Here is a 12,181-nt window from a genome sequence, read left to right on the forward strand (position 1 = left end):
TAACCCCAATGATGGACATTGGGAGGATTTCTTCCTTTGCCACCAACGAATCTCCGATGTGGGGAGGGGGCCTCAGACTTCGTGATCAAGGTTAGCAAAACCAACCGACCAAATGGCCCAGAAATTAGGAAGGAGCGGACCAGGGAAATGCAAGAGAATTGGGTCGGAGAAAACCACACGGTGAACCTCTACTGTGAATGAGACTGGGACAAATATTCGATGGATATGTTGGTGGCAATTGCCGCCTGCTCGTTGTTCCAAATGAGCATGATGGGGTGGTGATGGGAATGCGGTTGAGGCAAACATCGCGTTTCTCAAGTCAAGTTTTCTCGGGTCGTCAGTAAAACCCCCGCCCAACATCATTGTGAAGGAGTCTGGTCCAGGCCCTTGGCCCGTTCAACCATGTTTGCGCCATGCGGTAATGCGAGTTGGAGTCCCAAAATAATAAACAATCCAAAAAAAGGACACATATTTGACACTTTGGCTTTTCTTACCAACGACCCATGCAGTTGGCAGCATTCGTGGTGAGATTGATGAATACTCAAGGTTCAAAGTACCAGACCAGACCAGACCAGACCAATTCGAACCAGACTTGACCAGACAAAGCTGGGGCCGCCCAACCTAATGCAAGCCCGTGCCTACAATGCAAGCATCCGCATGGAAGACCACTCTGCAAAGACAAGAGTCACTCTCTAGTTGGTCCTCCCGCTGGCACGAGCAGCAGACGTTGAAGCCGACTTGAATGAAAATAGAAACGCGAAAAGGGAAGAGACGAAGCAACACTCCGAGGCGGTGATTTTGCATGACCAGACAGCAGAGAGCATTGACGACGGGATGGGTAGGAAGAGATTGGCCTCAAGATTGAACCAGACCCGATGTTCGAGGGCCACAATATAATCTAATGAGCCACCATCCCGGAAGCCCGATTCAAAGGACCAGACCAGACCAGACACCCCCAAACGAACACTCGACCAACGGTCTGTCTGCCCACAAAGCGTCTGGTCAATGAATCCGCGACGCTTGCGGGTGGCGGCCGCCTTGCTGCCAAGCTCCCCGACGGAAGACAAAGGGGAATAAAACATCAAATAGTTAAACTGAAATGGACATAGAGTTAAACGCCGTCGATTATGGTTCGAAGAAGAAGGAGGGAACGAGGAAAAAAAAAAGAGCGATCAAAATTCGTGTGGCCAGCTGCTGGGTCATCCGTTGCCTGAATTGACTGGTGTCTGTCTGGTGAGTGAATGATTGAAGGGCCACGCCTGGCAGGAGGTCACTCACTCACATAACTAAACCCTTCCCCCCTTCCCCGTTTCTTCCAGCCGCCACTTTCCTTTCCCATTTAAATTTCTCCTTCTTCTTCTCCGTGTTTTTTTGCTGTTCTTTCCTTGCGCGCTTGTTTTCTACATCGTCGGGCTGCTCTTGGCCGTGGTGTTGTTGAACCAATTCTGCTCCTGGACTTATACGCCACTGGATGACCTCACTGAAGCAGTACCTGAGCTGGCAACGATGAAAACGATGACCCAGTCGGCTCGGGGCGCTTGGTCGGCCACAACCACAGCGAAAATCAAGAAATGGGGGTGAAAACGCAGTCAAAATCCCCAGCAAAATCCTCGACAACGCAAATCGAATTTGGCTCATGGTTGACGCTCACTGCGAGGATTTTCGAGCATTGGGCCATGTCATGGACGAAACGGAATGACAGACAGCTCGGCTTTGGGCCACGAGGGTCTGGGTGCGGTGCAGAGCCTGGGTGTGACAGGGGTGGCCCCAAGAATCAACCGGTGCCAGGCTCCATGTCGAGACCAGCGTGGTTGGTGTCAGCTTCATATCGAGGCTGCTCCATCTCCATCTGGCACCAGACGCTCTTTGAGACCCTGGCAGCACAAAACCGACCAGACACGACCAGACAAAACCAGACAAAACCAGGACCAGACCAGACAAGACAAGACGGGACCAGACCAGGACTGTGCTGTGCTGGAGGAGCGGCATCATCAACAACGGCGTCTGATCCATCATGTCACCACCAACACCAGCCGCTGAACCCCAGGTCTGTTGGACCAATTGGGCACGCCACCGAACAGCAAAGGAACATCAATCCTCGCCTCCCACCATCAACATTGAATGGATCCTGCTTTTGATGTTCCCACATGGAGCTTGTCAGCTTTCCGAGCCGCTGCAATGGACAAAGCGAAACGCCATCGGCCGCCCTGCCCGCCATTTGCTTTGGCCAGAGGCCACGACGCCCAAGACCTGCTCGCTCAATCACACCCAGTTGGAATTGCATTCACCGTCAATTGGGCATCCAGTCACACTGTCACAGCGATCTGCTGCAAGGAAGCTAGCGTTGGATGGTGTCTGGTGTCCAGCTTGGCCCGGCCCCAGTGCCTTGCGCCTTTGGTGGGGCCGCGGGCGGGCGCCATTCTGTAACCATGCAGCTAGCCACGCTTCAGGCAAAGAAACCCACGAGATGGGTGGATGACGATGGGCACTCGTCTCTGGTGTTGGGGATTGGACTGGTACCATCAATTCCTCTAAACACGGATCCCACAGTCATTATTTCTCATGTCGTCGAGAATACCCGGAAGGAGACAGACTTAGTTCCAGGTTGGTTCCGTGCTCAAGTCCAGCGGACACAGGCTATCGGCGGTGTTCCTAAAGTTTACTGCGCATCAACTCTACTCCAGATGGTTGTCTCAAACGGATGGAATTCTAATTGGAGAACGAATGATAAATCAACCTTGGCATCCGGAGGTTTTTTCCAATTTCTTGTTCACGGCTGTGCCGTTGCCAACACCATGACAGGAATTGCAGGGCTGTCTACAACCTGGCTACGGCGAAACGCCTCACGCCAAATCGACGAGTGTTGAGCCAGAGATTGTGCTGTCCATAACAGACCGAGATGCCGGGTATCTACTCAACTGCAGGTGTTTGGTGTCGCCTTTGCAATTCAATCCTATTGATTCAGGAACCGGCGGAGCTTCAAAAAACCATCCCAAGAATTCGATTCGCGGCTTCCATATCGATTTAGCGCCGACACAGCCACGAATAACCCGTGTGAACCACGAAATAACATGTCGACTGTTACCCCGTGGCTCAAGTCAACACGACGTTTCTTTTGTGGTCAGTTCCGTCATCACCATCGTTATCGGTGATTGCGACTGTCCTTGCACCTTCCAACTTCATACGGATGTGCTCTGGTCCCATCTTTTGGGACTTCCCACGGTGTTACGACATACGTACCTGGGCACAAGTTCGAAGAACTAAGAGGAAATATGATTTTGGCAGCATGATGATGCCGTCTGACCGTCGGCTTTGTCGTGGAAATATGTCTCCGTCGACCTTGGGATATTGTCGCCATATTCATCTTTGGTGCGCACAGGATATGAAGACTGTGCTAAGTTGCTGATAGTGCACTTGCTTAATTTGGTGAATATCGCGGGGGATTTTGTCACAACACTAACAGTCATCTGTGTCCCACTAACATTTCAATATCTCTTGATCGTCATTGGCTGTCACTCCTTTCGGAATTGACCGCCACGCAGCATCAACACAACGCTAAGCCAAAAAGGGGCTAGTTGACTGGTCAGACTGAAATTTCTTATGGATGCTGAAACCGAAACCAGCCGCAAGGCCAAGTCATTGAGTGTTGGAAAAGGCTGATGCGCGTACGACTCATCCGGACTCCCTTGGTCGTGGCTCTTCTGCGAGTTTTGATGCCTGGTGTATGCTGGACTCTGGCAAGACTGGCTCTAGCTCTAGGCTTTGCCCACTCACACCAGACCTGATACTTCACCCTCGTTGCTACTGCCGCGCACACGCTGCACTCACCGCACCCCCTGCCCTCATCTGGCGACGGGACGGACAGGAAGGACAGCTCGTTGTTGAATCACCTTATTCGGTCTCGTGACCCGCTGTGTCTCCGTTCAAACGGGCTCTTGGACCCGTGTCGGCTTGCTGCGCGGGCGTGAAGTGGCCTGGATGGTCTGGAGGAACGGGCCCGTAACGAAAATTTCTCCCTCCGTTGCTTGCTGGGACAGGAAAACGGTCACCGCCAGCTCACGCCGCGCGACGCTACAGCAATCACTCACTCGCTCCCTCTCACTCCACCGGCTTGCTACCCGGCTACTTTTATTACTTTTTATTTCGAGAACAGCGCTGCCGAGTTCGAATCGTGGCCTGGCAGCTGCACGCCGCCGCGCTTCTCGTACGTCTTGCCGACCGTGGTGGCCGATTGATTGCTGGCCCCATTGCCGCGTCCTCTTTTTGGTTGGCGCAGGTGACACGCTTAGGCGTTCAAGGTACGCATCTTTTAGCCCTTGATACACCTATCGCCCAGGTACCAGGTACTTTCCGAGACTCAAGCCAGTGCGGGAGGTTGGACTGCTGCCAGTGGTGGTGCGGCTTTGCCTCCCCCTTAGCCAGCTCGCGGTACCGTGTCCCATCCGACTCAAGTTTCCTCCTTCTTGTCCCATCCTATCCCTGTCTCCACTTCTGAGTTGCTCAAGTGAGTCCTGCACTCCCTTCTTGCCCGCCTCGCCGCAATACGGCGTCCGTCGTTGGCGGTCCAGTTTGAAGCTTTCCCTTGACTCTCTGGCTGGTGTCAGTCTCGCCAGACTCCGCTTCAGCAGTCGTTCTCTCTCCTCATCCCCGAAACCATCCAATCAGCGCGCAAGTGCCATCACCCGCTGCCCGCCTTCTCAGCCAAGCAGACCAAGTCATTGAGATTGCGAGAACGAAGACAGAGAGGTCCGTCCGTCGCTGGCACCCGCATTTTACTGGCACTCAGCCAAGCCAGACTGGTGCTCTCTGCCCACTCGGTCGCTCTCAAGAGAAGTGAGCAGCTGCCACCAGCATCGAACCAGACACTGCGCTCCTCAGTCCCAGCCAAGTCTCAGTCCCAGTCCCAGTCCCAGTCCCATAACCACTCCTCGTCTGTCTCCCTCTGGTCTCAACTGGCTTTTTTGGCTCTGGCCTTGCAAACCTGCCCCCGTCCTGCTTTGCCTGCTCATTTCCCACCCGACACCACACACGCACCGCACACCACACACAATCCTCCACCAACCCGCGACGCGACTCGACCTATCCATCACCACACGCCGTGGTCGTGACACGGCCCCATCGTCATCCGTCCCTGCGCCCTTCAATGGGTTTCTGGCCTTGTGCCTGCTGATCGCTAACGTCGTTGCGCATAGCCTGTCGGGGCCGTCGCCATGAGCGCCTGGATGAACGACGCCGTCCCCAACCACAATGGAAACGGCTTCCCTCACATCAACGATCCCAACTCTGCCGGTGCCATGATGGATCCCTCTGCCTTTATGGCCAACCCGGGTCAGTTTAACCCGGGACAATTTCCCAACCAGCAACAGATGGCTGGTATGCAGAATGGTCCAATGCGACACGGCTCGCCGACGTACCAGAATCAAACCCAGAACCAAACCCCGAACCCGAACCAGAACCCGAACCAGAATCCCGTCTATCAAACCAACTCCGTAATTCCATCAAAACGACCTCGTCCCCGCGAAGATAGCGTCACCGGGTCGCCTGGCCACAATCCGGGCATGCAACCGCCGTCGCGTTCGGAAACGCCGCAACAACAGACTTTTGCTGGCTTCCAGCAAGGCGCTGGTGCCATGCCTCAGCAGAACCCAAGCCAATTCCCTCATCTGCAAGCTAATGGCTCTGCCAATGCCAGCCCATCTCCTATCATGGGAAATCAGATGCGACCGGGAAATGTCCCGCAACGAGTTGCTACCGCGTCACCTCATCCCTTTTCACCTGGCCCACAGCAACAGTTCAGTGGCTCGCAAGCATCTCCCATTCCCTCTGAGCATGGCACGCCACAACCAAACCAGTACATGCAAAACATGCCTCCCGGATACAACCCCGGGTACGCGCAATCGCCTTCAAATCCTCGTCCGTCTCCCAATCCCAACGCGATGGCTGGCGCTCCTGCTGGCGGTCAGATGATGCCTCAGCAGATGGGACAAATGCCACAGCACATGGGCCAGATGCCGCCCAATATGTATCAACAAATGCAACAACAGATGCAGCAACAACAACAGGGCCAGCAGCCAGGTCAGCAACAACCCGGTCAGCAACAACAGCAGCCAGGTCAACCGAGACAACAGGGGATGATGGATCAACAGAAGATGGCGGCGTACCAAATGCGTCTGCATCAGCAATTACAAGGCAATATTCAGATGCAGGCACAAATGCAAGCCCAAGGTATGGGCCGCGGCATGATGCCGAAGCAGCAGATGCCTGGTATGCCCAACGGCCAAATGCCTCAAGGCGCTATGAGACAGCAACCGAGGCCAATGGGAAACATTAATCCTGAACAATTTATGAAGAACCTGACAACTCTGATGACTGCGAAAGGACTGCCTTTGGACACGAATCCCATTGTCGGTGACAGACCGGTCAATCTCGTCATGCTGTTCCAGCTCGTACAATCCAAGGGTGGCTACAAGAATGTGACTGCGGCCAACGGTTGGGCAATGTGTGCCCAGGCTTTGGGGCTGCCGGCGCAAATACCTACCGTAGCACCGACCTTGAAGCAAGTTTATGAGCGAAATCTGGCAAAGTTCGAGGAGGTTTGGATCGCACAGCAAAAACACAGGATGATGCAGCAGAATGCAGGCATGGCCGGTCCAGGAACGCCTCAAAAGCAGATGCAGCCAGGTCAGCAACAAATGAATCAAGGACAGATGCCGCAAGGCCAGCAGCAGCAAACGCCTCACATGCAACAACAAACCCCAATGAAACCTGGCCAACCTCCCGTCAATGGATTCTCGACCCCTCAACCACCACAGCAACAGCAACAACAACCTCATCAGCAACCACCACAGCAGCCTCAGCTTCCCCCTCACGCACAACAACAACCACCCCAGCAGCAGTCTCAACAGCAGCAACCTATGGCACAACAACAACAGCAACAACATACCCCGAATGCCAATTCGGTATCGGGGCACAGGAACAGCATGTCAAGAGGCATGGATGCCCCCGCACCCAACGACTACTCTATGCAATCTCCGGCACATGCTCGACCCGGTAGTGTCTCTGTTGATGGCCGACAAGCCACTCCCATGTCAGCTGTTGGTGTTGAACATCACATGCCTCGAATGCCTCCGAAACCGGAAGACTATAGCCCTTGCGCAAGAGAGCTGTCAACGTATGGTGGAGTTGACCTTCATGCTGCCAACCTTCTGGGTGCTGAGTTGGAGCGATGGGAACCGACCGTACCCTCTGTGAATGAGCTGGGCAACATTGACATCTCTGCCCTGACCCGCAGCATCCAGTGCGGTATTCATGGCGAGGTACGCCTGGCTCTGGATACACTGGCAACGATTTCGTCGTCACCAAACCAGGGGCACTTCCTGCATCTCAGAGCTTGTGATGATTTAGTTGAGGCTTTGGTAGACTGCGCAGAGTCTCAAGTAGATCTACTTGTTGAGAACACAGCGGAGGTCACTGACGAAATTCAACTCACAGCATATGAAGACGTTGTAAGAAGCTGCCGAATTGAACGATGGGCTGTGAGGGACGTCCCTGCCTTTGGAAGCACCGAGTATGAAATGGACCGAGCTGTGGATCGATTGATTTGCATAATGACGATATTGCGCAACGTTTCATTCCCCGGAGAGAACAACGATAACCACATCGTCCTATGTGAAGAATCCGTCGTCAAGATGCTCTGCTCCATCATTCGCTACCTCGGTACTCGGACAATGCTTCTGCGGACACACGCCAACACACTTGATTTTATGAAGGACGTGGTGGTTCTGCTCTCAAACATTGCAAGCCAATTAGAGATCCCCGGTCGTGAACAAGCTTTGAGTCTTGTGCAATTTCTGCTCACTTTTGCTCCGATCCCGGGCCCAACAATGTCCAACGACTCGCTTACCTTCACGCCTTACGACCCAAGCATTCATTCCTATCTCCCCCATGCTGTTGACGCGCTAGCTAAGTTGTTGGCTCGTGATGAACCAAATAGGGGCTTCTACAAGGCGCTCTTTGCAGTTGATTCTTCTTCACCGTTGGCCAACGAGTTGCTCATTCGAACCTTTGCTTTGGCGATATCTCCGCTGCCAGATAAGGCTAAGGAACAATTCCGACCAACTACATTTCCGCCTCTGTTTGAGACGAGGAAGCCTTTCCTCATGCAAGGTCTCCTTGGCGCGGAAATCATAGCTTCTCTAGTGCCGGGATCTGAACCAGGAATGGCTCGAGCTCTTCTTGCATCTGGCAATTGTCTTGCGCAGAACCTCATCAAATTAATACAGGAACTTAGTATCTTGTACGAAAAGCCACCTCCGCCGGCCCGTGGAGGTAGTCGAGCTGCGGCAGCCAGAAAGGATCCGGAGCTCGTGTACATTGTCGTTGTAGCCGTTTCCCTTCTACGCCGTTTGGCCGAAAAGGCCAGGGATTCTGCTGGGACGGCAACGTCAGGTATCGCAGAATTGCTACCGCAACCGCAGATGTTGATGGACGCATTGATGATGCAATCTCCGGAGTGGACAAAAGAAGGGCTTCTCCCACAATTGACGGCGGTATTGAACTTGGATGGATGAGCTGACGCAATGTGTTGATAATCACACCTGATATTGGTATGACTGCCCCTGTTTTGCTGCAGCGTTTTTAAGAGACGGTTTTCTTTTCTGGACACGTCTGCTCAGCGAATATCAAAAACTGATGGATGAATGTGCAAAGCACATGGTGTATTTTTTTGGTCTTTGTTCTTTATTATTAACATTTCACTTATGTTTTTGTAACGGTGTATCAGACGACGGCGCATAGCTAGATTTGCATGGAGATGCGAACTTGATTTGGAAAGGACAAACTTTGGGGTATATCCTATAGGACAGGTGTACATAGGTGCGGGAGCGTGAGACATAAACTGATACCACATAACTATTCGAAGATGCCCCGTATTCTGCAGTTGCCCTAGTGTACAATATGGTTGATCGCCAAATATGCTGTGACAGTACTAATACATTTGAAGCCAGGTCGTGAGACATCAGGCCATTGATTCTTGTTCACCCCTTTCTGTTCCCAACTGCTTCCCTAGAATCCGCGCTCTAATAACCATGACTTGGTCCTGTCGTAGAAATTGCCCTATTGTCACATCTGTTAGCAACTTCTAATCCACAAAAAATCGTGTAGCAGACGAAAGCAGTTGTATATGCCTTCGGGTATTGAACTACACACCTTAAGCTCCAGGTGTTGTGTCAATGGATTGAGTCTAATATCGCCCCTGCTCACACCAAGGGACTCTACCAGATCCTCCAACAGCTTCTTGCGGTCACCATCCACCTTTTTAATGAAGACCACCTCGCGATTGCCTCCTGACGTGAACCGTCGGTAGACGGGCAGTTGTGCTGATGGCGTGCGGCGAACTATGTAAGGAGAGCCTGTAAACTCTTCGGGCGACTTCGTAGGAGGAGGGGTGGGACCGCGACTTATAGGTGTGTAGCTGCGAGTACCTTTGCTGGTGGCGGTGGTAAGGGACCGTGAGGATTGCGCAGGGGCGAGTTTGCAGGTTTGGAAGTTGGGTGGGGTGGTGAGAGCGATTCCACAGAAGCTCGGCTTGAGGAGGCAGCTTGACCCTCTTGCGAGGGCTCGAGAGACGTATTGATGCATGATGGGCTGTGGAAAGCAGCCAAAAAGCGATTTGGGTTCGTTGATGGACTGGTGGCTGTTCGCTTGATGGTGGTATTTCGACGTCTGTATGGCGGCTAACAACAGGAAATCATGTAGTTTGACTTTTAATTCATGAAGGAGCAATAAGAACTCGCCAAAAGATTGTCAATTGATCTCAATGACAGGAAAACCAGCAATCAGCATAGACATTGCGAACTTGGTCGTTCCCCAATGCGAAGCTATCCCAAAAATCTCATGGTCACATGACCAACGCGTACGGGAGCCCGGCAAATCCCCGGCGCGCGTGGACAGCCCCCCACAGCACTTTGTGTATTGGCGAAATTCACCAAAAATCTGCCCCTCCATCTGGATTTGCGTGTGGGCGAGTTGCGTCTTTACCATCCTTGCGAAACGAACGAGCGATTCGCCGTCTTGCGGAGCCAAAATAGTCAACGTCTTCAAGCCCTTGACATCCCTTGACCTGGAAGAAAATTGCTCGAAAGGCTCCATCATCTACGAAAACCTTCACCATGGAGGATATTCTCACGGCCGTCTCGGCCGAAGGCTCATCGATTATGCCCCAGCTGGCACCACATCTCAGCAGACACCTGTTGTTTCCGCTCATCCAGTTCGAAGGAGACAAGGCTGAGGAGAAGGGCGATAGCGACATGGCCAAGAAGATTTTGTCCGGAAAGATTAAGCTGTTGGAGGATACCAACATGACTGATTATGTTGCGACTCTGTACTGCGAACTTCACGGCGTTTCTGACCCGCCTGCCGAATATACCAAGAAGAGACAGGATGTTTTGGCGCAGCTGGAGAAATATGAGCAAGCCACTGCTAAGATTGCGGATCTCTTGACGCAGGACGAAGTTGTCAACGGTCTTCGAAGTGACAAGGTTGCCAACTTGGAGTTCTTGAAGAATCAGCACGGAGTGAGTTTGCGGCCGGCTCAGAGATTGCGGAAATCTCTCGAACGTAATAGGAAAACGAGATGCTAACAACGCCGTAGGTTACTATGGAAATGGTCAACGCCCTCTACGACTTTGGACAGTTCCAATTCAGATGCGGCCAGTACGGTCCCGCAGCCGATATGCTGTATCAGTTCCGAGTTCTCTCCACCGACAACGACAAGGTCTCTGCCTCAACCTGGGGCAAGCTCGCCTCCGAGATCCTCTCCACAAACTGGGAGTCAGCCGTCGACGAGCTCAAGAACGTCAAGGAGGGCATAGACTCCAAGCTCTTCAACAACCCGCGCGCGCAGCTCGACCACCGAACCATGCTGGTCCACTGGTCGCTGTTCCCCCTGTTCAACTGGGAGGGTGCTCGTGAGCCCATCCTCGACATGTTCTTCTCCGCTGCCTACATCAACACCATCCAGACCTCGTGCCCCTGGATCCTGCGATACCTCATCGCCGCCGTCATCACCGGCCGCACCCGTGCCCGAAACAGCTCAACGCAGCAGAAGCAGCTTAAGGACATTGTCCGCTATGTTCGCCAGGAGGCCTACGAGTATGCCGACCCCATCACTCAGTTCGTCAATGCCCTCTACATTGCACACGACTTCAACGCCGCCCGCGAGGCCCTCCGCCAGGCTGAGGAGGTCTGCCGAAGCGACTTCTTCCTCGCCTCTTCTGCCGACGCCTTTGTCAATGCTGCCCGCCACCTCATCTGCGAGAGCTACTGCAAGATCTTTAGCCGCATGAACATCCGTGACCTTAGCGCCAAGCTCGGCCTCAACCCTGACGAGGGCGAGAAGTGGATCGTCAACTTGATTAGAGAGACGAGACTGGATGCCAAGATTGACAGCCAGGACGGCACTGTCATTATGAACCACCCGCCCAACAATGTTTACCAGCAGGTCATTGAGAAGACCAAGGGTGGATTTTTCAGAACGCAGGTTCTCAACGCTGCTGTTTCCAAGTAAAGATGCATCAGCAACCGACATACAGGGCAATATTTTACTATTTTGCTCGCTCACAAAATTTTACTCTTTATAAGGGCATGCCGTCGGGGAAAAAGAAACATCTAGAAAGCGATGTCTTTTTTTAAAAGGTCCAAATTCCCAAAGTGGAACGTCTGGGGAGGCATGGCAGAGGAAGAATGAAAATCTAGAGTGTAGCTGCTAACCTTGGCTCTTTCTTTCATAAAGTGAGAGGATAAAGGTGGCAAGTAGCTGAGGGGTTTTAACGAAAAGGAAAGGAGAGTGAGATGGACGAAATGGCCCTGTTTTATATCTTGTTTATCCCCCTTGCCTCCCACTCCCTGGTGATGCGGTTTGCATTGCATGGCGTTTTTAATTTTTCGGATATTCGGGAGAAGAAGGGTTCTTAGGCAAGGGGGGCCAAATAGTAGAGCTATGGATGGAACCTATGCGGTTTTGATGGGTGGGAATTTCTAAAAAGCGAAGAGAAATAAACATGATCTGTTAAAAGCCGTGCTATCCTCATACTTGTGCGATGTGTCGCTCGTGGATTAGCTGCAATTCACTGCCTGGAAGATGCTAAAGTCCGCAAATTGTGATAGGTATGCTAGATGTACA

At 52.6% G+C, this 12,181-nt stretch overlaps 7 protein-coding genes across 7 annotated transcripts; 5 read left to right on the top strand and 2 right to left on the bottom strand.

Annotated features, from left to right (window-relative positions):
* Positions 1-692: 692 nt before the first annotated feature.
* VFPPC_17862 (hypothetical protein) lies at positions 693-1,082 on the bottom strand (the record flags this gene model as incomplete). Its single annotated transcript, XM_022429537.1, has 1 exon — positions 693-1,082. One exon carries the CDS (start codon positions 1,080-1,082, stop codon positions 693-695), a length of 390 nt encoding a protein of 129 aa, XP_022285409.1.
* Positions 1,083-1,571: 489 nt separating this feature from the next.
* Positions 1,572-2,138, top strand: VFPPC_17861 (hypothetical protein; the record flags this gene model as incomplete). Its single annotated transcript, XM_022429536.1, has 1 exon — positions 1,572-2,138. The coding sequence occupies one exon, from the start codon at positions 1,572-1,574 to the stop codon at positions 2,136-2,138; it is 567 nt and encodes a 188-aa protein (XP_022285410.1).
* Positions 2,139-2,348: 210 nt separating this feature from the next.
* Positions 2,349-2,867, top strand: VFPPC_17860 (hypothetical protein; the record flags this gene model as incomplete). The annotated part of the gene is made up of 1 exon (XM_022429535.1): positions 2,349-2,867. One exon carries the CDS (start codon positions 2,349-2,351, stop codon positions 2,865-2,867), a length of 519 nt encoding a protein of 172 aa, XP_022285411.1.
* Positions 2,868-3,978: 1,111 nt separating this feature from the next.
* VFPPC_17859 (hypothetical protein) lies at positions 3,979-4,320 on the top strand (the record flags this gene model as incomplete). Its single annotated transcript, XM_022429534.1, has 1 exon — positions 3,979-4,320. The coding sequence occupies one exon, from the start codon at positions 3,979-3,981 to the stop codon at positions 4,318-4,320; it is 342 nt and encodes a 113-aa protein (XP_022285412.1).
* Positions 4,321-5,210: 890 nt separating this feature from the next.
* VFPPC_07986 (ARID/BRIGHT domain-containing protein (SWI1)) lies at positions 5,211-8,570 on the top strand (the record flags this gene model as incomplete). The annotated part of the gene is made up of 1 exon (XM_018286764.1): positions 5,211-8,570. One exon carries the CDS (start codon positions 5,211-5,213, stop codon positions 8,568-8,570), a length of 3,360 nt encoding a protein of 1,119 aa, XP_018143521.1.
* Positions 8,571-9,063: 493 nt separating this feature from the next.
* On the bottom strand, positions 9,064-9,639 carry VFPPC_16028 (ribosomal protein L49/IMG2; the record flags this gene model as incomplete). The annotated part of the gene is made up of 2 exons (XM_018293781.1): positions 9,064-9,114; positions 9,208-9,639. 2 exons carry the CDS (start codon positions 9,637-9,639, stop codon positions 9,064-9,066), a joined length of 483 nt encoding a protein of 160 aa, XP_018143522.1.
* Positions 9,640-10,169: 530 nt separating this feature from the next.
* On the top strand, positions 10,170-11,566 carry VFPPC_07987 (eukaryotic translation initiation factor 3 subunit E; the record flags this gene model as incomplete). The annotated part of the gene is made up of 2 exons (XM_018286765.1): positions 10,170-10,574; positions 10,652-11,566. The coding sequence occupies 2 exons, from the start codon at positions 10,170-10,172 to the stop codon at positions 11,564-11,566; spliced, it is 1,320 nt and encodes a 439-aa protein (XP_018143523.1).
* Positions 11,567-12,181: the final 615 nt, after the last annotated feature.

The sequence above is a fragment of the Pochonia chlamydosporia genome, chromosome 4, assembly GCF_001653235.2.
Source record: "Pochonia chlamydosporia 170 chromosome 4, whole genome shotgun sequence".
NCBI classification, from domain to species: domain Eukaryota; kingdom Fungi; phylum Ascomycota; class Sordariomycetes; order Hypocreales; family Clavicipitaceae; genus Pochonia; species Pochonia chlamydosporia.